The following is a 24,988-nucleotide window of genomic DNA, read 5'->3' as shown; positions in this document are numbered from 1 at the left end:
CGGTCTTTTTCCGTGCAGATGTTGTGGTGCACTTGTTGGTTTACAGCAGGGAGACGGCGGGTTCGCAGCATCAGGGCCATGCACTGAAGAATGTTATGTGTACAGTATCTTAAATTCTAGACAGTCAGCTGTAGAGAGAGCACATGTTGAATCAGTTGTACAGAAAAGAAATTAGGATCTCCAGCCAATCTTTTAAAAGCAGTTAAGTAAGAATATTGATAACTGAAGATAGTACTCATGCTACTCTATGCAATACATTTATGACATGTGATGAAAGGTTTGTCAAACTTGGCTGGATTTATCATTTGTAATAATGCATTCTCCTTCCAGGAAATTTCCCTCCTGTTACTCTAGTTTTGCAGCAGTTCTCAGTTTCACTCTCTAGCTGTGATGTAGGTTTTCTGGAAAAGAATTGAAATTAGGGGAATGTGCATATGGCAACATAAATCAGAACTTTTAAATGCCTGAGATCTAATGTAGAATGTTTGTTTTACTTAGTAAACAAAGCTAAAAGCATTGAATGCCCAGTTTGCCTAATAGTGTATTTGGTATCCATTTGTTATTACTAATCAACTTTTGAAACACTAAATGTGCTGCAGAAAAATAAAGAGTTGGAAACTTTTCTGTTTTGGAGAATTTTCTGCTTCATATCACTTCTCTTCAGTAATGCTAGGTGCCTCTTCTTCTGAACCTGTTTTCAATATATCATTGTCGGCCACCCCAATCTCTGAGCAGTGCAAGATTCCAGGGGTTGCAGGTGCTCACCCAATGTTTGTGTTTCCTTCTGGAAATGAGGCACAGTGGAGACTGTGGTGTCTTTGTGACATGGTTTATTTACACATATCTACAACCTGAGCCTACAGTGGACAGGTTCACAGTATCGAACACCCCAAAAGGGTCTTGTTTCTCTATAACCACAGTATTAGATTCAAGCAGGCATTAAACATTGCTCTCTGACTCTCTCCCCCATCATATCACTGATTTCCTCACCTCTCTACTCTAAACTCTGGCTTTATATTTTGCTGGTGGGTGCCCCCACCCATTTGCCATCTCCAAGGAGCCCCTTGATCCTTTGTTTTCTTAATAACCCATCCAGGAGATCTCCTCAGCACAAGAAGGTAGCTTGGCTTAATTAGCTGTTAACAATTGCTGGATTTAGGGATTGGATGTTTCCGGCCCTCAGTTTAACACACCAAGAGTTGATTAAATTCTAACACTTTCTGGATCCATGGATTATAGGAGTCTGGCACCCATAAACTCATAATAACACCCACCATTATTTTCAATATTCACACGCTGGGGCAAGCCACACTGGGGACTGTGGGAATGAAAATAGGGCCATTGCTCATCAGCTCAAGATAAAAAGTATGGGGGGAACTAAAATTGGAGGGGTGTGTGTGGACTGAATCACTGTCTTTCTGAATCCAGAGTCTCTGAACTATGTAATACAAATATGTAATATATGGGCATGGTGCAGTAGTTACGTTTGGCTTTACAGCTTTTGGAGACGCAAGTTAAGTGGATGTTAAGGGAGACTTGCGCAGTATATATTTCCATAAAGTGGGTGGGTATGAAGCAGCAGGTATTTTATTGTCTTTTGTGGCTTTTGTTTCATTGGGACCTGTTTGATTGGGGGTCTCTAAGTGTTGATGCCTTTCTTACATTGAAACATACTCAATAAGAAAATGTTTGTAACTATTATATAGGTCACAGGTGGCAATTGTGTATGCTTCTTTTTTGACAGCCTATATGTGCTTAGAAACTGTTGTTGCTTTCTAACACATGAATATCACATATGACGGTATACATGTAGCTTTCATGCACTCTTTTTCACAAGAAAATGCTTAGTAGTGTTTAGTTGTCATATCTACCGTATTTACTCGAATCTAATGTTCACCTTTTTTTGCCAAATTACATTGCGAAAATTAAGTTGTGCATTAGATTCAATGACACATTTACATTTGCCTGCAAATACCTTTTTTGGTTTCAAGGTTCTGAAAATTGAGGTGCACATTAGATTCAATGATGCATTAGACTCGAGTGAATATGGTAAATCTGTCTTTACCAGCAGTGTCTATGAACTGCATATACTTTAAATAGGCCTGGTCACAATCCCATTGTGTTTTCCAACTTCAATTTTGTTAGTTATTTCAGAGAAGTAACTAATAATTAGTGTCAGCTTATAAAATGATTTACTTGTTCAGTAATCTGCTTTCTTGACTTGATCTAAGATTTTCGTAGTTATCCAGAATAATGAGCCAAAATGGACTATGGTATAATTTTTAATAAATAAATGTAGCATATATTAGATATGGAAATTGTTCTAATACTCATTATTTATATAGCACTTTTAATGTTTTTGTAGCACTTTGAACACTCTTGATATCCTTCCAACAACACCCTTGTAAGTTAATCAGTATTGTAGCCATACTACAGAAGGGATCTGAGGTTACAAGACAGTAGCTTGCTGAAGGACATTAGTGAATTCACGGCAGAGAGGACATTTAAACTGGGGACTCAACTGCCATACTGCACCAGCTAATAGGATGATCTTATATGTATTTTAACTTTTTAAAAATCTAACATGTTCATTTTCTGTGACCATATAGGCTTGAAATCTAAAAAAAAAGAAAGCTGATATTTCTGTGGTTAGTTTTCAGATCTCAATCAATGTGGTCAGGATTACAAGACTATCAAGCCTGGATTTAACTTTTATGACGGGCAGTGTACAAATAACCTAAGTCAATAAATAGTATACTTTAATGTGCTAGTCTTTGATCCTGAGAAAATTGCAGTTAGATAAAAGGTTAAACCAAAGTTTAGTGTTATGTTCATGAGTTGTTCCTCTCCCTCCTTGTCTTCTGTTATGCCTTTGAGTAAATGGAAATTTACCTTTAACTGTGTTTTGTCTGTGCAGCCCAGGGTCATATACCATAGTTTGAAGTTGGCTTTTTTTGGGGGGGGGAATGCTTAAAATGCTTAATCTGTTTGTTCCAGTTAGTTGAAAATTAAGGCGAATGCTTCTTATCTCCAAGTAGCTGCCCTAGATGGGAAGGGAGAAGGACGTGGGCACAGCCCTGCTTGCTTATGCAGTAGTATATGATGAGTTAGTGTTATGTTTCAATACAGGCACTGTTCCAGTTTATGTATATATGGGGGGGGGGAGCATTTGTCCCTGCAAATAAGTACATAGACCAGGCATAGTCAAACTCTGCCCTCCAGATGTTTTGGGACTACAACTCCCATCATCCCTAGCCAACAGGACCAGTGGTCAGGGATGATGGGAGTTGTAGTCCCAAAACATCTGGAGGGCTGAGGCTTGACATAGATAAATGTAGAGGAGGGCTGCCTTTAGTGAGTCATTAAAGTGAAAGCAGTAGTGTGTTTACTAAAATATAGATCCTTCTATAGACGGTTGCCTTTTTTCTTTTCCAAACAAGAATATTTGTATCATCAACTGATAAAATAGGCATAAATTCAAGTCATCATTTGTTCTGGCATGGAGACAGGGAAAGCCACAGTTTTTGAGTTTTTATTCTATTAATGGGACAGAGCCTCTATCAGGAAAAAGGTGGTAGCGCTAACATACCTGCAAGTGTAGCTGTTTGTTCATAACTCTTGCAACTGGCCTGCCATGAAGTGAAAGTCTTGGAAAGTGTGTGTGTGTGTGTGTGTGTGTGTGTGTGTGTGAGAGAGAGAGAGAGAGAGAGAGAGAGAGAGAGAGAGGCTGCCTCTTCAACTATGATGCTGTCGAAGAAGTGTGCATGCACACGAAAGCTCATACCAATAACAAACTTAGTTGGTCTCTAAGGTGCTACTGGAAGGCATTTTTTTATTTTGTTTTGACTATGGCAGACCAACATGGCTACCTACCTGTAACTAGGACATTCAGCATCCTGTTGAATTAGGAGGGACTTACTTCTGAGTAGGCAGGCATGGATGTTGCTGAATATCAGGCTGGTTCTTTGATTGCCAGCCCCTTAAGTTAATGGTGCAAGCCTTCACATACTGTCTACTGTGGACAGGCTTACGTGATAGAAGTTCATGGGGTAGAGAGACAGCTAGACAGATAGAGCTTCATTTCCTGCTTCTAAACCGTATTTTTTTTTGGGTAAAAATGGTGCTTTTAAAAACAGCCCCTGTGATCACCACAGCTAAAAGCATCAAGCCACTTTCTACAGCAGGGGCGGCTACCTTTTTTTGGTCCACATTGACTGACCCACGGTCAACCAAAGTGTCAAAGTCCATACTCTAGACTGCAGTGTTTCCCAACCTTGTGCCTCCAGCTGTTTTTGGCCTACAACTCCCATCATCCCTGACCACTGGTCTTGCTAGCTAGGGATGATGGGAGTTGTAGTCCAAAAACAGCTGGAGGCCCAAGGTTGGGAAACACTGAACTAGAACTATGATGATGTCTGTTTTGTGTGAACCATTATGTGAGAACATTAATTAATTAATTAATTAATTAATTACCTAAAAATAAAAATATCTAAGGCATTTGGCATTTTCACAAGGAGAACATTAGAAGCATCCACTACACCACAGTTTTTTTGTCATGTCTGAAACAAGGCTAACAGTGATTGGTTTTAACTATACTCTGAGTAATCTCAGGATCATAAGCCACAATTGGAAGTTGGGTTTTTTTGCCACAAACCATACTTAAAACAAATCACAGTTTGTCCTGGGATAGACAAGCAGCATATGAAAAATCAGTAAAAGAGTCTTTCCCAGTCCTACGTGGAGATGCCATACATTGAATTTGGAACATTATATGTGCAAAAGAGTGTGCAGTATCACTGGGTAGAGTTATTCCCTTCCTTGTAAAAGTTAGTCTAGTAGATTACAGGTCTCTTCTGTAAAGGCTTAGGTTTTGTACCTTTAGCCTACAACATGTGACTTTAGGAGGAGAATGCCTATCAATTGGCACACAAGTTTTGGATTGACGGAAGGCAAGTAACATTTAAACTATCCTACTGTGTCTATCTGGGGAGTAATGAGTTTGTGCTTCTGGTTCTCCATTACACAGGTCCAGGAGATTTTTCCTGTGTATTCTTTGCAGATTTAAAATAACAAAAGCAAAGCACTGTAAGTAAGTAAAACCATCTTTTCTGTGCACTTGGATGTTATTGTTTCTAAGGTGCAAATTTTGGTGTAACTCAGGATCTGCTGTGATGAAAATAATTTGATACATGGATAGATCCATTCCAGACAATTGAGTTAAAGATTTAGGGTAGCAGGAGGCTTGCTGCAAGGTGTAGTGAATTTTATGAATAGTTTGTCAAGGTGGTCTTGTCCAATTCAGTTGGGTACGGAGCAAATTTATTTTTGGAAAGCTGTTGGTTAAGTTTGCTGCATAAACACACCGTGTGTTCTTCTGTTCATAAGAGTATTCAAATGAGCCATACATCTGTGGACTTTTCAGGAGAAGTTTAGTTTAAGCTAGTCATTAAAGCTGTAGTAATCCTTCAAAATGAATTGGCTTATCTAATTCTTGGTTCTGTCTGTGGTTCAGTGCTCTCATTGGATAGATTTGAGGCTGATTTAGCAGCATTTAACAACAGATTTGTAGAATTTTAAAGATTTGAGCAAGGGCTTAAAGGGCTTAAAAATTCTTGATAGAAGTGATAAACAATAAGGCTAAAATGACTGAAATATTTTGTGTGTGTGTGTGTAATTGGACTGGGGTGCTGCTTGCAAGATGCCGTGTTCTGCTTTATAATGGGGTTCTCTCCAGAAGCAGACAGTTCTGTAGTTGTGACTGCTCACTCCCAGGTGCAACAAGCTTTAGTGTGAATGGTGAAATAGTTAGGCCATAAAGGCATAGCATGGCAATGTCTCTTGTAGAGCCCTTTGCTTTTCACAATGTGGCATGTATTACTTGGTAAGGGTGTCTGGTAAGTTAAGGCCGTTTAATGAAATATTCTGGAAGTAGTGCACAGAATATGATCTGCGCTATATAATTAGCTTTTCATTGCGGTACTTAAAGCAACATGTTTATGCTGTCCTTCTCAGCATAGTTATGTAGAAATAATAAAATGCATTCAGTGTTTATGCATGGGCCCTATTGTGCATATTATATGTTTCACAACTGGAGTTTGTCTCTTTGGATGAGGTAACTACTTTTGGTGTTGTCAAAAGTAAACTAGCAAAACTAGCTGCCATAATTTTTGGTGTTACATAGTTTTCAGAAATGTTCTTATTGTATTTTACACATATATTAAAAAGTTCTGCTGCCACTTCACTTGCAAACAAGTATTTGAGTACAGTTGTCCACCATGGCTCAGATCTCCTGGCTTTCCCTCCCTTGCAACTATATGTTTTCAGCTATGTGTTTTAATATATTGTTGGAAATTGCCCAGAGTGGCTGGGGCAACCCAGTCAGATGGGCGGCATATATCGTATTTTTCCGTGTATAAGACTAGGTTTTTCCCTAAAAATAATGTCAAAAATTAGGGGGCGTCTTATACATGGAAACATCTCTCCCCATTTTTAAAAATCTGAGTCCCCCCAAATAGGGTGCGTCTTATACATGGGACTGTCTTATAGACGGAAAAATGCAGTAAATAAAATTACTACTACTAGTACTACCACGCTGTCTCTTTTCATCTCTCCACCTGTCCTCCTCCCCAGGAGAAAAAGGGGTGAAGGCAGGAAAGTTAAAGCCCCTTTGTCTCTGCTTGGCAAAGGGAAATACAGCAAGGGGGATTTGGCTGTTATATTCGTCACTGTGTTTTCTTCTCACCCTTGCCTGCTGGGGCAGGATTGCAGCCAACAGTGAAAGGGACTTGCTGTGTGTTCTCAGTTACAGAAAGCACAGTGCTGTGATGGCTGCTGAGAGTGGCACAAGTAGATAGGGAACAGCAGCAGGAGTAGTGGTGGTCAGTCTTGTGCCTTTTCTTCTTTGGCGAAGGGCATGAAAATCAAGTGAGAACTGGAGAAGTAATCACTTTCTCACTTTTTTACATCTCCTTCCCCCCCCCCCCCTAAAGTTCTCTCTTAGTGCCTTCTGTGTTTGTGTTCTGGATTGATTTTATTTATTCAGTTTACCCGCTCTTCTTCCTGAAGAAGCCCAGGATGGCAAAAATCACAGTAAAACAACTTTTATCAGTTAAAAAGTTATGAAAATCAAAACATTCAAACAATGATCTCAGGGTTGCCAGGAACAGATATTTTCAGCCACCAAATATCTGGGGAAACAGGAATGTTTTAAACTTCCTCCTGAAAGTCAGTAATAATGAAGGCAAATGCACCTCAGTCGCCATGGGGGGCTAGAACAGAAAAGGCTTTATCACAGGTCAGTGCCAACCAGACAGGAACAAGTAGTAGCACAAGGCCTCACCTTCCAAATCATAGTATCTTACATGGCTGATACAGGGGAACATGCTTTTTTAGATACTTGGCTTCTAACCTGCTTAGGCCTTGATACAACATAAGCACTAACTCTGTTACTTGTACCCAGCAGCTCACTGGCAGCTGGTGACACTTTTAGGACTGGTGACACTTGGTCCCATTGGACTACCGCTTTTTACAACCTAGCAGCCACATTCTGTGCTAACTGCACCTTTTATAAATCTTCAAGGGCAACCCCATATACAGTACATTACAATAGTCCGGATGGGAGGTCACCAGAGCATGGAAAACTGAGACCAAGCTATCCTGGTTTAGAAACAGCTGTAGTTAACAAATCACAACAAAGCTGGGCATGAGCATTCATAACCACAGAAGCCAAACAAGCCTCTAGTGACAAATTAGAATCCAGGTGTACTCCCAGACTACAAACTTGTTTCTTCAACAGGAGTGCAACTTCTCCTAGAACAGGTCCTACACCTAACTTCTGGACTCAGGCATCACCTACTCATGACACTTCTGTCTTAACAAGATTCAGGCTCAGTTTCTTGGCCTCCATCCAGTCCACAACTGTCTCCAGACACCTGTATAACACATTCATGGTGTCTCCTGATTCCAGTAGAATTGAGAAATGGAGCTGTGTGTCATCACCATACTAAAGATACCGTGCTCAGAATCTGCAGATGATAGCTCTCAGCAGTTTAATTTAGATGTTAAATAGCATAGGAGGCAGAATGGATCCTTGCAAGTCCTCACAGTTCAAAAGCTACGGGGCTGAGCAACAATATCCGAATGCTACTCTCTGGTAGTGACCCTGCAGGCAAGAGTGGGACCAGCGTAATTCAGTGCCTCAAACTTCCACCTCAAGTTTCTCCAGCAGGACACCATGGCCAATGGTGTCAAAAGCCACTGAGAAGTAAAGGACTACCAACAGATTTTCACTCCCTCTCTCTCTCCTGATAAAGGTCATCACAGTGACCAAGGCTGTTTCAGTGCCAAAACTGGACCAGAAACCAGACTGTTAGGGCTTTTTTCAGAGGGAACTCCCAGGAACTCAGTTCCGGCATCTCTCAGCTGAGCACCATTGCCATTCTAAGAGAACAAGGGAGTTCCGGCACCTCTTTTTCTAGAAAAATAGCACTTCTGTTAGGGACCTAGATGATCCATTGATTCATGCTTTGCCTATAATGACTGAATGCAATAAAGTGAAGGGTTTTTTTTCAGTTTTAACATTGAAGGTTTGGGGAAATGATTTCTAACCCACATGTAGCTATCACATTTTGAAACTAATACAAAGAATAATACAATTGTTCTTCCTTTTGTTCATTGCATACAAAAAATTATCTTCCTATGGTTTCATTATGAGATGTTAAGCCACCTTTTTGCAGTTGCTGGTTACCAGGATAATTATGTGATAAAATATCTCATGTGCTTAATCCTGCCTTGCAAATAAGTCTCCTCAAATTGCCAGATCACACAAAGTTATACTACCTCACATTCCTACACATACTATGAATTAAAGCAACCCTGTTATATTTCTTTAGGATCAAGTCCTGTACAATTTTACCTGGGAATACATTCCGTTGACTGCTGAGCAGATGTGTACAAGATTCTACTGTTAATCTCATCCTTACTAGTAATGAGTATAAAAATAGTTCTTCTGTGGTTAGATGGTTAAAGAAGGAAGAACTAAATGGATGAGGTTTGTTTAGTTTTTAGGGTTTTTTACTTTTTTTAAAAAAAGATTCCATCCTTTCCTATCCTACAATACTGCAGCATTTGTTTGTTTACTGCTCTGACTTGCAAACCAAACAAACAATCAATCAATCAAATGTATGTTCTCAATGTGGGTATAGGATTGCAGCTAATTCAAAATTGCTCCCCTCTACCTGGGAGTTGCCCCCATTGAGCTCAGTAAGGCTTACTTCCAGGTAAAACTGTATAGGTGATTTAAAGGTCCAAAACCTGGCTGTCATGTTGACTATTCTTTTGCTCCCTACACTTTAGAAGCACTCAAAAACTATAGGCACTTGTGTACCGCCCCAATATATTTTGATGAAGGGCATTCTATAAATCCAATCCAATCAATCAATCAATCAATCAATCAATCAATAGAACTGTGGTGTCAAAGACATGAGCCTGGAATTTATGGGAGAAACTGAATCAATTTCTTATGAGATGGATAGGGCCAGTGATAAACTCTAATAATTTTATTTACTGTACATACCCGACTTTTCAGCCATGCTTGGCTCCCAAAGATGCCTAATACTCATGTCCAATGTTGCAATAATACTAAATTCCACCAACTACCTTCCTATTTAACATTTGTCTATTTTTTAATTTTAATTTTTGTCGCTCTCCAAGGAGCTTGAGGGGCATGGTGTACTGGGGACAGTATAAGAAACTCAGATTTATAAGCTAGGCACCAAAATGGCTCCTTAAACCAAGATTATAATCAAAACAAAATGTCTAGTTAACATTTGGGGGCAAGACTATAAAGTCTTATTTTTTTGAATGATGGACTGACTGTGATTGATTCTCAGTTAAACACCTGGCTAGTTGTATGACAACCTTGAGCAAGGTTAAAAACTTTGAGTCATTTTATCCAGGGACAGTCCACATATATATTTGTCTACTCCAGCTCTTTTTCTTAATGGTGACACAGACCATTCATAACCTAAGAATATTTATTCTTCACCACTGTGAGCAGGACAGTGGGGTAAGTGAAGACAAGTGACAACAGTTAACTATAATGTTGTTCGCTGCTCCTGCTCAGGCTGCACAGAAAAAGCATTTTGGTTCCTGAAATTCATTCTGATTGTGCAGATAAAATATAACTGATAGAATTCTACAGGATGTGGTATTAGTGTGTGAAAACAGTCAAGATACAATGATCCACAGGAATACACCACCTGATGTGGAGATGTCAGACACCATCCTGGCACCTGGCATCTTTACCTGGTCCCAAGTAGTCTATAGTCAGGCTAATTTCAAACACTGGTTGGGCGCTGTTCTATTGTATCTTCACCACAACCTGTGACAAATGCTTGAATGAGAAATAGTGACTTGCCCAAGATCACTCAGTGAACTTTATAGTTGACTAAGACAATAGTTGCAGCTTCATAGCACAGTTGCTGTTATGTAAGAAATGTACTGTAAGTAGTAACTAATTGGCAGCCTTGCTAAGAACTAAATGTTATAAACATAATTACAATTTCTCTAGGGATTAATTTGAACTCTTGCTATTGTTATGCTATCATTAAAACCTATAACACTCAGTGCTTCATAGGTGCGTCAATTATTATTACTATTACTTTAAAAAAACCCATGCTGTACACAAATGGTCTGCTTTAAAGAAGTGGCTGCATAGCATCTATGGAGGCATACCTCCACTTTAGGATATATCAGGATTGTCTCTGTTCAAAAGTGCTTCAGGAGAGCATTCCTTTCATCTACCAGAATGTTTGGACTCAGTGAAAAATACCAAAGTGGAAATGACTAGGGAAAGAGGCATTAAATGAAGGGGAGTGGGGATGAGAACACAAATATTTCTTCAGAAAAGTTTGGGGACTCAAGGAATATGTTCATCAGAGCAGAAACACTCTCATACCAGATCTGTGCACAATGTTCCTTAATAATGAGGTCACATACTCAGAGATAGTCATCTCCCAATTACATCTAAGGCTAAACATTAAGCCCAAGGCTACATCTAGTGAAATAATCCTTTTAGTATAACAAGTTCAAGGGAGGGAGGTTGTCCCCTGGCCTATTTTATCATTGCAGCAACCTTTTGAGGTGGACTAACTCCTAAGGAGGCACCTCCTTCCACATGAACCTGCATGAGGTCTCTCCTTTGTTTCTGAAGCCTCCACACTGTCTCTTCACTAATAGACATGTGGCTGGCACAATTTTGTTGTACAGCTTGGGCATCTTCTTCATTATTAGATTACTTGCCCCAGTTTTGCTGCCCATCATGTCTGCACATGGCACACACACCACTGGTCTGGGAAATGATGGTAGAAAGAGCCACAAAAGAACTGTCAAAGATAGTTAGGAAAAGCTGTTTGGGTTCAGAGTTTTGAGAATTATCATGCAATAGTGAAATTTTTAAAGATAAATTCCACAGTGGTACACTGCAGCTCGAAAGCCACATAAGATCTGCAATACTTTAGAATGCAAACTGATGGTGACAATGACAAAATGCAGTCAAATAAGATTTTATACATTGTATAGTAAATATGTAAGAAAACTAATAACTTATGGAAGATGGTTACTAAAACCATGTGTGCAATGTTATTTTTTTCTGATGTATCTTTGCTAACTTTTATAAAGGAACATGTTATAGAAGTACCCTAAAGGAAGTCTTCCAAAAAGTAGTGACTGGATGAAGCTTGAGGTACTATTAAAAGAGTAAAACAAGTTGTTGCCTTGGAGTTGATCAGGAGAGGCTTCCTGGCTTAGAAGGAGGACTTGATATGATGGTAAGAGTTAGGGTGTATGACAGGGAAGGGCCAGAATATGCAGCAACACCTCTGACATTTCTCCTTTTCAGTTCAGCTATTCCTTCTGCTTTCTTCTTCCTCCTTAATGTTTCCTTGCATTCACATGAATCTGAGTGGCTAGTTGTTTCCTCTGTACAGTGGTGCCTCAGGTTACATACGCTTCAGGTTACATACGCTTCAGGTTACAGACTCCGCTAACACAGAAATAGTACCTTGGGTTAAGAACTTTGCTTCAGGATGAGAACAGAAATCGCGCGGTGGCAGTGTGGCAACAGCAGTAGGCCCCATTAGCTAAAGTGGTGCTTCAGGTTAAGAACAGTTTCAGGTTAAGAACGGACCTCTGGAACGAATTAAGTACTTAACCCGAGGTACCATTGTACAGAAATTTGACTGCATTAGTTGAGGGCTTAACAGCAATTAATTCATTGCACACTCTAAAGATTCTGCAGAAGAATTTTAGAATGGTAGAATGCCTTCTACAATTTCCAACTGCATCAGAGGTGGGTTGGCATCTATGAAAGCTTATGTCATTTTATAATTAAAATTTGTAAAAAGAATCTCAAGGTGTATGAAACACATTTTTCCTCTGTATCATACAAGGCAAACACAGTTTTCATATTTTATAAAGTATTGTTTAAATGGTGTTTAACAACATGTAGGCTTAGCCATATTTATGTTGAGGTAAACAATAAATATTGCACATGTGGTTCCTGTAGGGGAAATATCTTATTCCATGAGGTAATGCCACAATATATTTAAGGTGCAACAAGACTTTGGGTGGGATTCACCTAACAATCCCTATCATCAGAAGCCCTGCACAATGGGGATTTCTCCCCTCTGCTCCCCCTGTGCACCCCCCCCCCAAGCTGTGGGCAGGTCAGGGAAACCCGCAGAATAGCACACGGAGGGGAGGGGAGGAGAGAGGGGATTGCTCCATCTGGCAAACAGATGGGCAAAGCAGATGTAACATTTGTAACAGTGTGATGTTGAATTCTTCCGTTTGCTTTTGTCCTCCTAACAATAGTTTTTATTTATTTCTTATTTAAGGGCCCACTCTCTGCCCACTATAATATGGTTGCGTGCCATCCCAATCTCCAAGTGTTGTGAGATTCCAGGAGTTCCAGACACTTACCCAGGGTTTGTGTTTCCTTTTGGGCACAGTGGAGATTGTTGTGTCTTTATGCTATATGGTTTATTTACACACACATATAACCTGAGACTGTGATGGAGTCCCCAAAGGGTTATTGTTTCTCCTATAGCCACAGCCTTGGACTCAAGCAGAGGTCTGGAATGGCACATGCTCTCTTCTTGCTTATTTCTTTCCAGGGCACATTTCCCCTCCTCAACTGTAAACTCTGACTTTTCTCCTTCTCACTTTTTTTCCTTGCACCTAATGAGCCCAGTGTGGGAGACATGTAACTTGCGAGAGAATTTTCGTAATTTGGGGTGGGAGAGGGTCAGGTTATGTCTGAGAATGCTCTGTATATTTACTCCTTTTCTTTATATGGGAAAGGGGGAAATGAATTAGTGGCCACATAGTGGGGTGGGAGAGCTGAAAATAACGTCAATATTTCACATCTGGCAACCAATGCCAGATTTCAGATAGTACATGGGTAGACGAGTGTGCTCCCGATTCTTTCCTTCTTCCTTTGCAGGTGCAGCTTGAACCACATCTTGAATTCAAGTATGGGATGCAAAGGAAGAATGTGAGCGCACTTATTGCACTCCTAATACTTGCTTGTTTTAGCTGTCGCTTCATGCACCTGAGGTTGTATATGACACCAGGCCCTAGAAAGGTGGGTGTGGTTTGTCCCCAAACATCCAGATGTGCCAATCTCCAAGGCAGGCAAGCCTAAATAGGCCTGTGGGCTGGAGGTTTCTTTCCACTGGACTAGAAGATAAGCAGATCTTTGATTTTGGGCCAGATCTCATTAGTGACAACAATGTTTCTCTTTCCCATGTGTGCTTTATGTTCCTCGTTTGTCTTTCTCAACGCTATAAAAAAGAGAAATGTGCTTTTCAAACATTCTCTTAACTTCATAAAACATATATATGAGTTGGCATGGAAATTGAAACAATTTAAAACATTTTATTGGCTTGCTGATGTCATTGGATATGATCTAAAGTTTTATTTGATCATCTAGTCATTGAATCAGAAGTAAGTGAATAGTGCAGTTATCCATCCAAAGCGATAGAAATATATTGCTAATTCTCATCCGCGTGAATTGCCGGTGCCAGAATGTTTATCACTCCCACAAACACTGTTAATAATGTCATTGTAACAGTTTTTAATTTCTGCATTTTACAGTCTCCATTCCCCCCCCCCCCCCGGCAAACTATGCATATTTATACCAGCAACTCAAGAAAATCCTTCAGGCATCTGACTATGTGGACTCTAGTCCATAAAAGCTGTATGTCACAATAAATTTATATCATATTTCTTTTGCCATTCATAAATAAAATATAAAACAAATGCAGGTAGCAATAACAGTTTTAGTCTTTAAGGTACCAGAAGATATTTGGGTTTTTAAAGAGTTAATTACTTTTAGAAACTATTTGCTAGAGTTAGTTTACTTGGTCTGACCTAGGTCCATTGTGATTAAAAATACCAGTAGTTTATTTAAAGTGTTGAAGTGGTGAGGGGAGTAGTTTTGATTAAGGCAAATTCATTTTTTCCATGTAACAGTGCAAACCATTTTCTGCAATGAACTTTAGGTGATAACTTAAGCTGCAATCTTAACCCCATTTACCTAGCAGTAAGTCCCATTGCATTCAGTAGGACTGACTTCTGTGTAGACATGGCTAGGATTGCACAGTTATGCATGCTTTAGCATATTCTCTATTCCCAGTCTTCAAAGAACCGTTTCAGAAAGTTTCACTGATAAACACCAGTCCTTCTAGCAGCAGCAGCAGCAGCAGCAGCAGCAGCAGCAGCAGCAGCAATACACAAGAGCATTTGAGGGTGGGGTGGATCTTATCTGTCACTTCTTGCAGCCCTACAAAAATTGAAAGATGTTTATGCCCCTTTAGTGCTTTTCCTTTCCCTACTGTTGGTTGCACAGAGACTTGACTTCCACCACATTATGCACTGGGGAAATAGCAAGGAGGACTCCTGTCAGTTCTTTCAGTCTTCAAGGCAGGGCACAAAGTGGTGGAAAATATTTTTCCCAACAGTCTGCTGCCCAATGATGATGGGGAAGTGGGTGGATCTTATCTCACTTTGGGCAGGAATTTTGCTGAAATTAAAACAGAAGCAGTGCAAGCCGCAGTCACTGCTTCTGTCAAAACCTCAGCATGATGTGAGGGATTTCTCTTGCAATATACCTCTGTAGTTTATAGAGAAGTGGGAATGGGTGCTGGCAACTGGATTTGTGGAGCCCAGCCAGTTTTGCAACCAAGAAGACTAGGAACCATTTTCTCATGAGTTGGTAGGTTCCTGAGAAGCCCAACAAAGCTGTGAGTTGTGTGTAAGAACCTTAAGATTCACTTGTGCTGGCTTTTCCTAGCTCAAGCAATATATTTCTAAAAGGCATCATAGGATGAAGTGCAGATCAGAGAAAACAAGATAGGGTTGCCGTATATCAGGACACAAAAATTAAGTTGTTGAGCTTTGCAAAATTTATTTATTTATTTTAAAAAAGAATAAGTTTTTAAGCTATTCTTCAGGAAATTTGCGAAAAAAATAAAAACTTCCGATATGGACTGCCATATGCCCGGGTTTCCCCGAACATTTTAACTGCTTTTCGAAAATTCCGTCAGACATCATTTTTGACAGATGGATTCAAGAAATTCCAGACATATGGCAGCCCTAAAACAAGACTAACTTTACTTCTTTCGCCATGCTCTGAAGGGTATGTTGCTTGTCTTGCTTTTGATATACCAAATCAGTTCTCTTTGTCTCCATTGTAGTAGCCTTGAACTGAAGGGTGGTATATAAATAGATTAAATAAAATAATGACTTATTTTGAAAACACATGCCCCTATGCTTCTGTCCCTCACTCCTAGCAGTGCAACCATAGTATACTTTTTTTTTTGTTGATAGATGCTTATAAAATTATTCATCTTGTGAGAGAAGTGGCTAGACACAATAGTTTCTCCCTCTCAATACTGGAGCTTTGGGCAATTCAGTAATGAGAGAGGACAGCTTTCAGTTGTTGTTTTTTTACAAGCAAGCGGTGTATAAATTTTACAAAATAAATTAACAGTGCATAATTTCTGGAATTTGTATCTATAATAATATGTGGTAATGGCTCATAGACGACTTTTTAAAGGGATTTGACCGATACATGGAGCATAGGCCTGGTGGGTCTAAGGAACCTCCATGTTCAATTATGAAATGCCACTGAACAGTTGCTGGGGAGCAAAGGTGTGGGAGGTATATTTTGTTTATGTCCTGCTTGTGAGCTTTGTGAAGCTATCAGTTTGGTTGCTGTAGGAAGCATCATATTGGTATAATAGATAGGGCTTCTTTTATGTTCTTCAGCTGGGAAAAATCTAGCAGTGTGCTGTGGCTGCTCCCCATTCCTTACATCACTTCCTGGTTTTCCCTACCTAAGTACACTCAGATAAGATTGTACAAAAATAAGCAAATATTCAGACTGGTACTAAATCTGTTCTATGTATTTGACCGATACATGGAGCATAGGCTTTCCATTTTTATTTTTATTTTGGCCTGGTGAGTTTTTTTAAAAATGTAACTTGAAAGCTTGCCTGTTTCTGTGCCAGCAAAAAGTTTGTCCAATTAAAAAAAGGTTGCTTTACCAGTTTTATAGTATTGGCTGGTACCACATAATTATTTGTATTTAATTGTTCCATTTATAGCTTAGCTTTTATCCAACAATGCTCTTGATATTTCTTCAATTTTATGTGTTTGCTGTAGGTTTTTTAACAATTGGAAGATTAATTACACAAAATGTTTTTGACTTGTCACTTGGCTCCTCTCACCTCCTTGTGATCTTCCACAGGGGTTAATTATGGAAATAGTTTTGTTTTTTAGATGCACAATTAATGTATCAACCTAACTTCAACCTTTAATACTTTGATGATAAAGAAACCAGCTCAACTCCTTAAAAACAGCTCTAATTTTGAAATTGGAGAAGACTGTATCCTCAAGATAGGCAGCAACATTTGGCTAGGAGAGGACTGTTGGAAAACTTACTATATTCCATGCTAAATGCACCACAATTCTTCTACCTCCCTTTGGCCACTAAGATCCTTTGGCTGTCAAGAAAGTAGCACAGGAAATCATAGAATGATAGAATGTCAAGATGGAAGGACCCACGAGGGTCATCTGGTCTAACCCCCCTGCAATGCAGCCTGGCATTCAGAGATTTCCACATGGCCGCAGTTGAACCCGCACTTGTCACAAAACACGATTTGTGCCTGGGGAATTTTGAACACTGATGAGAAAACCTCTTCAGATTTAAGCTCTGCCCAGAATGTGTTTGCATAAGGCAGAACAGTATCTGTTGGCACATATCCATTTTGAAAATGTAGAGTCCTTGTTTAGGGACTGTTTTACTTGTATTCTCAAACATTATTGAAAATGGAGCAGAAGAAAGCTCAAACTAATAGCATATTAGTAATAATACAAACATTCATTAAATGTCAGACTTCTGTTTCATATTTAAATCCTATTAATGAGGGCTGTGAACTATTACGGTCTTTCATCAAAAGGCACATCAGCATATATTTGATTGTGATTGCTATTTTAGTAATGTGACATAGATCTGGTTCTTGTATCATGGTAAGCCAGATAATGATTTACTGTGACAACGTGAACCTGCTAGCTCCTAGAAAGATGCATTTTGATCCTCCTCAAAGGCAGCCTTTTGCAGCCTTCTGAGGCCCAAAAAGGTGCTGGACATATTGAGACAAGTATTTCCTCAGAGGTGATGAGCTGTTCTTGTACATAGAACTTTGCACTTAATGGCTTAGCTGTTGGTTTCTGGGGAGATTGCAGCCACTTTGTTGCTCCCTGTCTCAGCGCAGCATGGCACCTAAGCCTAGGTTTGGCTTTGCATGTCATCCAAACTTGAGATTATGGTTAAGATCTCTCCTGCTTACTCATAACCAGTAGCCAAGGTTTTTCCTATGGTTACAGGTCATAGTTCGCAAGGAGATACCTTAACTATGATTATGGGTTCATGTGGCACTGCTGTGCAGAGCTAAAATGCCCAGGGAGGAGCAAAGTGCCTGCGATATTGTCCCCTGGAGGCATCATGTTCATACATTCATGCCAAGCCATGGTTTGACTTCACAGTACATGTGAATGAGACTATAGACTTTGACTCAGTTCTCATGTCATATTAAACTAAAGTTAAACACACACTTTGATTTAACATGACTGTGCATGATGTTCAGTGTGCTGAAAAGTTCTTATTCCATTCCTTGTTGGTCTTGCTGCATCGTGAGTGAAACAAGCCAGATTTGGGCTTATCCTGTTGTCTGAACCTGGGCTCATAGTTTGCTTCCCACCAAGCAAGCTGCAAACATCAACCAGTATTTGTTCATGCCTTACTGTTTTGTTTTGTTTTGTTTTGTTTTGAGGAAACAATGGGATAGATCCATATTAAGTTAGTTGTACTTGGCTTCCACTGATTTAAGTGTAACTTAAATTAGGGCCTACTGAAATCAAAGTTACTACGTAATTTTAATTTCATTTAACTTGGTCTGGATCCAACCCTCTAAGTGGAAAGGATCAAAAACAGCTTAGAAGAGTTGTTCATAAAATGCCACCAACCTGTATTTGTTGTGCTGCTAATTATTTAGTTTCATAAATTGCAATATCCCTGAGAACTGATGAAGTATGGCGTAATAAAAACCAACTGTTCTGAAACTTTATGGAGCACTGTTAGTGTGTTAGCTCCCAGGTTATCGATATAGTTAAAAATAAATAAATGTTGTGCCTTATAGGAATTTGAAATATTTTGTGAAACACATTATCTTATTTGGAGCTGAAAGTGCTCTTATGCATTGTCCTTGGACATATTATGCTTAATAGGTTTGGAAGAAGATTCTGTATTTTAATTACAAATATTATGATGATTTTTAAAATCAAGTTATGGCAATCCAGTAAAGTGTAAGAAGTACCCTTTTTTGTTGCAGTTGGTGTGATCAGGTGTCCAATCTGTCGCCAGGAATGCAGGCAAATAGATTTGGTAGATAACTACTTTGTCAAAGACACATCTGAAGCACCCAGCAGCTCTGATGAGAAATCAGAACAGGTATGACACTTCTACTCTTTTCTCCTTGCAATGTGAATTGAGTTTTGTCTTGTGTAAGATAAAATATTTTGGTAATTTTTGGATTGACGTGTCAAAGCTTCAGCATTTGAAAATATTCCCCTCCCCCGGCTTTTAGGTGTGCACCAGCTGTGAAGATAATTCTAGTGCTGTTGGTTTCTGTGTGGAATGTGGAGAATGGCTGTGCAAAACCTGCATAGAAGCTCATCAACGAGTTAAATTTACTAAGGATCATATGATTAGAAAGAAAGAAGATGTCTCTTCAGGTGAAATTTCTGTTTCTAACTTAATACATGACTGTCAAGAATAGCTCTGACTCTATAGATAGCTTAGAATACTGAAAATCCGTGTCATTTTTGTGTTTTGGAACAGAGAGAGGCTGTTGAATTGTGACTTCATTGGAAAGCAAATAACACAAAATACTTAATTTCATACACGGCTAAGTCCTTTTCAATTGGGCAGCTCAGTTGCTGCTGTTATATAGCCCATGGTACAATTCTGACACCCTTGCTGCTAAGTTCAATACCTGGCTACCTACTGCTGGCCATTTTCTGATGCTAGGGCCATGGTTTCCCATTGGAAAACTAAACAGTTCTTGGATATTTTGAAGTACAATAACGGTCCAGTCATTAATAAAAAACATTTAAACATTGGCAGTAAACTTTCACAAAAAGTTTGTCCACACATGTCTGTTTCCTTAATGTAATTTGGCAGTATCAGTAAAATATACGAAGACAAGTAATTTCTGGCAGTTTATTAGTCAGAAGACAGATTGTTGTAGGTGGGTTAGTGGATACACCCTATTAGTTTTGTCCCTGCTATTGCAATCCTAGACCTACTCACAATGTGCAATGCTTGTGTTTAACCATTTATAAGTGATGAAGACTTCGTTTATGCTTGCTTGCATCTTATTCATCTTCCATTACCGAAGTTAAGCTGAAGTATATGTAACTGAACGGAATCCATACTCTTCCAATTTACACTTGCCTCCTTCTCCTCTCTTCTCCCTCTTCTAACATTTCCTCCAGCAGAGACAGTGTGTCAAATATTTGATTACATGTTCCACAGGGCAGAGGCCTACTTTTTCATGCCGCTTTATAGTGGCATATAAATTAATAAATATAAGAGTGTTTTAAGATGAAAGTAAGAAAAGTAACATTATTATGTTTATTTGGATCTGGAAATGGGTGGTTTTGACTAAGGCAGTTTCAATGAACTGTAGGAAGTGGAAGGCAGTTTGTTGAAGGCTGAGAAAAGAGTTGGTTGGAGTAGCTGGAGACACAAGGTAGTTGGAGCAAGTGAGATTATCTCAGAGGTTAGAGATAAATAATTGTAGGAAAATAGGGCAGTAGTTAGTGAGGCAGGATAGTTTTAATTAGCGGGATAACGGAGATGTGGTTCCACCATCTTAATACCTTTCTCCGGTTGAGATCTAGGCCACAAACATTCACCAAAAGCAACACCCCCTTTAATGTCTTGCAAGGCAACTGCCAAAGGTGGATGTTAATGCTGCTGGATTCTTCCCTTAATGCAGGACCTAAATGAAACTGGGAAGGGATTTTGTGCTGAAGGCAGAAGTTCAACAAAAGTAACACAGTGTTTGGTTCTTTTTTGGAGGGGAGGGGTATTTGCTGAGAAAGGAGTGAATAGCCAAAATAGATGGGAAGTGGAACATAGCACTTTCCCAATCCAAAGAAACTGAAAGACAGAAATGGTGGGCCCTGATACTGTTCCTAGTCAGCAGTCTGTGCCTCTGCATGGGGATCTCTTCCATGGCATTGACTCTCCTTGAGCTCTGGATGCTCTTCTGCCAGTTTCAATCTGTAGACTGACTTAATCTTTACATTAAAATACAAAAAGTCTCTTTTTTAACACAGAGGCTGTTGGAGCATCTGGTCAGCGTGCTGTTTTCTGTCCTGTGCACAAACAAGAACAGCTAAAACTTTTCTGTGAAACTTGTGACAGACTGACATGCAGAGACTGCCAGTTACTGGAACACAAAGAACATAGGTATGGCTCTTCTATTCCTATGCTGTTTCTTCACACAGCAGATGCATTTAAAGTAGTGTACAGTCCTCAAGTATTACTGCTATATAATGTGTGAACTTTGTGTCTGTAGCAGATAGATTTGGGCTGGTGGTGCTTTGGGCTCTTAATTCCAGTACTGATTCTAAGTGGCAATAGAGCAGTCGTCAGATTAAAGAAATCTTAATCACATGAATTTTAGTTGATAATTTAAATTACACATTTGTACATGAATAAAGCAATATTTTTGTGGGGAAACATATCTTGATTTTACATGATGTGTGCAGCACATCTTAGAAGAGGCATTTCCTCCAGTGTGAGGTAGAGAAGGGAAAGTGTGTTCAAAAGGAGGGCATCAGCACCTGCCATTTTTGTAAGTACATCTGTTAAAAATAATTGACATTTTCGATGTATTTCCCAGTTAATCAGCAACTGCTTTTTAATTGATCAATTTTAGAAATAGATTATTTTATACAAAAATTTCTCTCCCACTTTTTCCTTATAAAAGGAAATGCTCAGAGCGACTGACGAAAGCCTGATTCACATGTCATATTAAATCATAGTTAAACAAAATGGTATTTTAGTCTGAATAAGTAGTGTGCTGGTGCATGTGGTCCAAGGTCCCCACTTGTGCTGCTGCCTTGCTGGGGACAAAACAAGTTTCTTGTTGTAGCTCAAGCTTTGTTTCTCTCCAAACAAACTATGAGCAAAGGTTTGTTTTTGGCTTACTTCTCATATTTGGTTTGGAGAGGAACACTGAAAAGCCAGGCTATGGCTTGTTTCCTCTCTGGTGTGGCAGCATCACAGTGGGGAGGAGTGAATTGGGAACTAGAATTTTTTGAGTAGCGTGGACCACATTAAACTATGCTGCTCCTTCACTTAAACCATAGTTCATTTAACTGTGATTTAATGTGATGTGTAAACAAGGCCAGAGTATGAAAAGGAACAAAAAATTAACGGTTCGTGAACTGATGTATGCAATTAGATGCTAATACTTTAATAGAATTGGCACTGATGATGCTGACACTTTAACAAGGATTAGGCTATTATTGCAGGAGTTCATTCCGTAGATTGATGCAACACTGAATGTTAATTCTTTCAAAATCACTGAGTTTATGAAAGAAATATGATGCAGCAAATGGCTACCTCTGGTCAAATATACATGTAGGCATCATTTAAGCAGAAATGCCTGTCTTAGCTTCCATGATTAGTACTTTGAAGAATGCATCTGCAACATTTCCACTTCTATAGCATTAATGCAGCTTAATGAAAACACTTATCGTTTTCCAGCTGAATACATTGATTTGGTTTGTAAGATCGCCCTGCTGAACTTTAAACTGGTGACTTCTTAGAGGTATAGGAAGCTGTGCATAAGGGGGAAAAAATCAGTGTAGTAGTGCCTGCCTCTGTATGCTAGGATATTTGTGTTCAGTCTGTTATCTTTGCACCTTCTAGGGCATACTTCTAAGGTAATTTCCTTATTTAAATATTTTAGTTCTTCAGGGAAATTCTCATTATGTTGTTTCTGGAGCATGAAATTCTTGAGGTTTAGATTGGTCACAGATTTTTAGAATAACATGCTATTTCAGAAACTTTGACAATATTAATTTGACATTAATTATTAGCAGTATATGGATAGTCGATTGGGCTATTTTTTGCTAACCAGTTGGCTGGGTCTGGTTTACTAAAATAAAGATGGCAAGCTCACAGTATTATTCTTGCCTTATAGATGGACCACTACAATTGCTTAGATTCATATGTAATACAGATTGCAATCTGGGCAAGTACAGTACAAATTTCTGAAACATGAACCCTGGTAATAAAATGAGACAGCAGATATAATTATCCCCCCATTCACAGACTTATGTTCATGAATAATATTTTCTGGCATCTGCAGCAGAGAAGGATAGCAAAATTTGACGTGCAAACCTCTGCAAAAGTTTGACCATTTCATTGTGATTCCATATATTTGATTATTATTTAATACTCTTATGCTGCTTTTCCAGGGTTGAGCTCAGAGCTTTTTATTCTAATAAAGTATTGGAATAACCTATACATAAGTGGTTCATAATATTTAAAAAAACAGTAAAATATCAGTGAAGCAAAAACAAACCATTCAATGAATGGACAATTCAGCATGAACACATAACTCAACCTTCCTGATAAAATATTTGTGCAGAATGCAAATGATTTTTCACAAAATCACCACATATATTCTTAGATTTCTAGAAACACTGGATTTTGTTTTGAGAATTGAAACAGACTAAGAGGTGTTGCTTGGGACGCGGGTGGCGCTGTGGGTAAAACCTCAGTGCCTAGGGCTTGCCGATCGCATGGTCGGCGATTCGAATCCCCGCGGCGGGGTGAGCTCCCGTCTTTCGGTCCCAGCTCCTGCCCACCTAGCAGTTCGAAAGCACCCCTAAGTGCAAGTAGATAAATAGGTACCGCTTTCTAGCGGGAAGGTAAACAGCGTTTCTGTGTGCTGCGCTGGTGCTGGCTCGCCAGAGCAGCTTCGTGACCCGGAAGTGTCTCCGGACAGCGCTGGCCCCCGGCTTCTTAAGTGAGATGGGCGCACAACCCTAGAGTCAGACACGACTGGCCCGTACGGGCAGGGGTACCTTTACCTTTAAGAGGTGTTGCTAATGGCAATTGAGATCATTCTGTTTGCAAGGGGTTGTACTATATGACCCTTCCAACTCTACAATTCTATGATTCTTTGTACAACGGAAATCCCCATTTGCAAACCTGTCTTTTAAGCATTCCTTACCAATGGTATTAATGCAGCTGCCACTTTTCACGTTAGCAAGCTTATATTTCAATCCAGTGTTTCCTCTTACTGCAGTGCTCCTGTTAGATAATTGCATGTTGTCTTTTGCTTCGGAAAGGTACCAGTTTTTGGAAGAAGCGTTTCAGAATCAAAAGGGTGCTATTGAGAATCTATTAGCCAAACTCCTTGAAAAGAAGAATTATGTTAACTTTGCAGCTACTCAGGTGCAAAATAGGTAGGTGATTATTATTATTTCTATAATAATGCTTATACGGTATTGTTTTTCCTTCAGATGGGCTAGTTTATACGATTACTAAAATTCTAGCCTCTGAAGATGGAAGTAGAACAGCTATTCAGCCTGATCCAGCAAACAGAATCCACATGTACAAATAGATTTCTGCAAATGTTATCTGTTGTACCAGATTCACAAGTGCTTGTTCAATGAAGAACAGTGTGCCCATGCACTTTGCAGCTTTGGCAGGGAGAGCCTTCCTCACTAACAAGCTAGAACATCCAGGCAACCTCCCTGGCTTTTTGCAGCTAAAGATGGAGAGTATGTGCATACCAGCTGTGCAGTTGCTGCAGCACTGCGGTGTGTTTCATTACTCTGGGATCTCAATTGATGAAGAGTAGGTTAGAAATAGGAGTTAATAATGCCCCAGGGAGCACAACACATCAATATGACACCAGTGGCACGATAGGCCGGTGCTTATAGGAGGCCAAATAACTACGTGCTTCAGACAGAGAGGTGAACATTAAATTGAAATAACAGGTTGCCCCTTTTATTAATTAGGTTTTTTTTTAAAAAACACACCTAAGTTTCTCTGTGCTAAGTTAGTCCCCCAAAAAGCAAAGAAAGCAGTAGAATAAACATTTCATAACACATGAAACATAAATATCTAACAAACATAGAAGGATATTTTAATGTTGATGGAAGTTGTTGTCCCATATTGTAAAACAAAATTACTTTTACGATTTTCTTCTTAAGAATGAATGGAAAATATGGTTAGACTGTTGTACTGAAGTTGAACATACTTCATATAAATCTGTATCTATTTATATAATATGTTGAATTTTTGCTTGAGGGGAAAAAAGGTTAAAGA

At 39.3% G+C, this 24,988-nt stretch overlaps 1 protein-coding gene across 8 annotated transcripts in view; it reads left to right on the top strand.

Annotated features, from left to right (window-relative positions):
• TRIM33 (tripartite motif containing 33) overlaps nt 1-24,988 on the top strand; it is a 57,851-nt gene that overhangs the window by 876 nt on the left and 31,987 nt on the right. For all 8 annotated transcript variants that reach the window (XM_028734558.2, XM_028734557.2, XM_028734556.2 and 5 more), the window contains exons 2-5: nt 18,957-19,075; nt 19,212-19,359; nt 20,971-21,103; nt 24,004-24,120. In XM_028734558.2, the coding sequence (XP_028590391.2) occupies nt 18,957-19,075; nt 19,212-19,359; nt 20,971-21,103; nt 24,004-24,120 (517 nt within the window). The remainder of the gene's footprint in view (nt 1-18,956; nt 19,076-19,211; nt 19,360-20,970; nt 21,104-24,003; nt 24,121-24,988) is intronic.

Source organism: Podarcis muralis, chromosome 5 (genome assembly GCF_964188315.1).
Source record: "Podarcis muralis chromosome 5, rPodMur119.hap1.1, whole genome shotgun sequence".
NCBI lineage: Eukaryota > Metazoa > Chordata > Lepidosauria > Squamata > Lacertidae > Podarcis > Podarcis muralis.
Note: the sequence above shows the minus strand (reverse complement) of the source record. Positions and strands in the feature narration are given on the sequence as shown.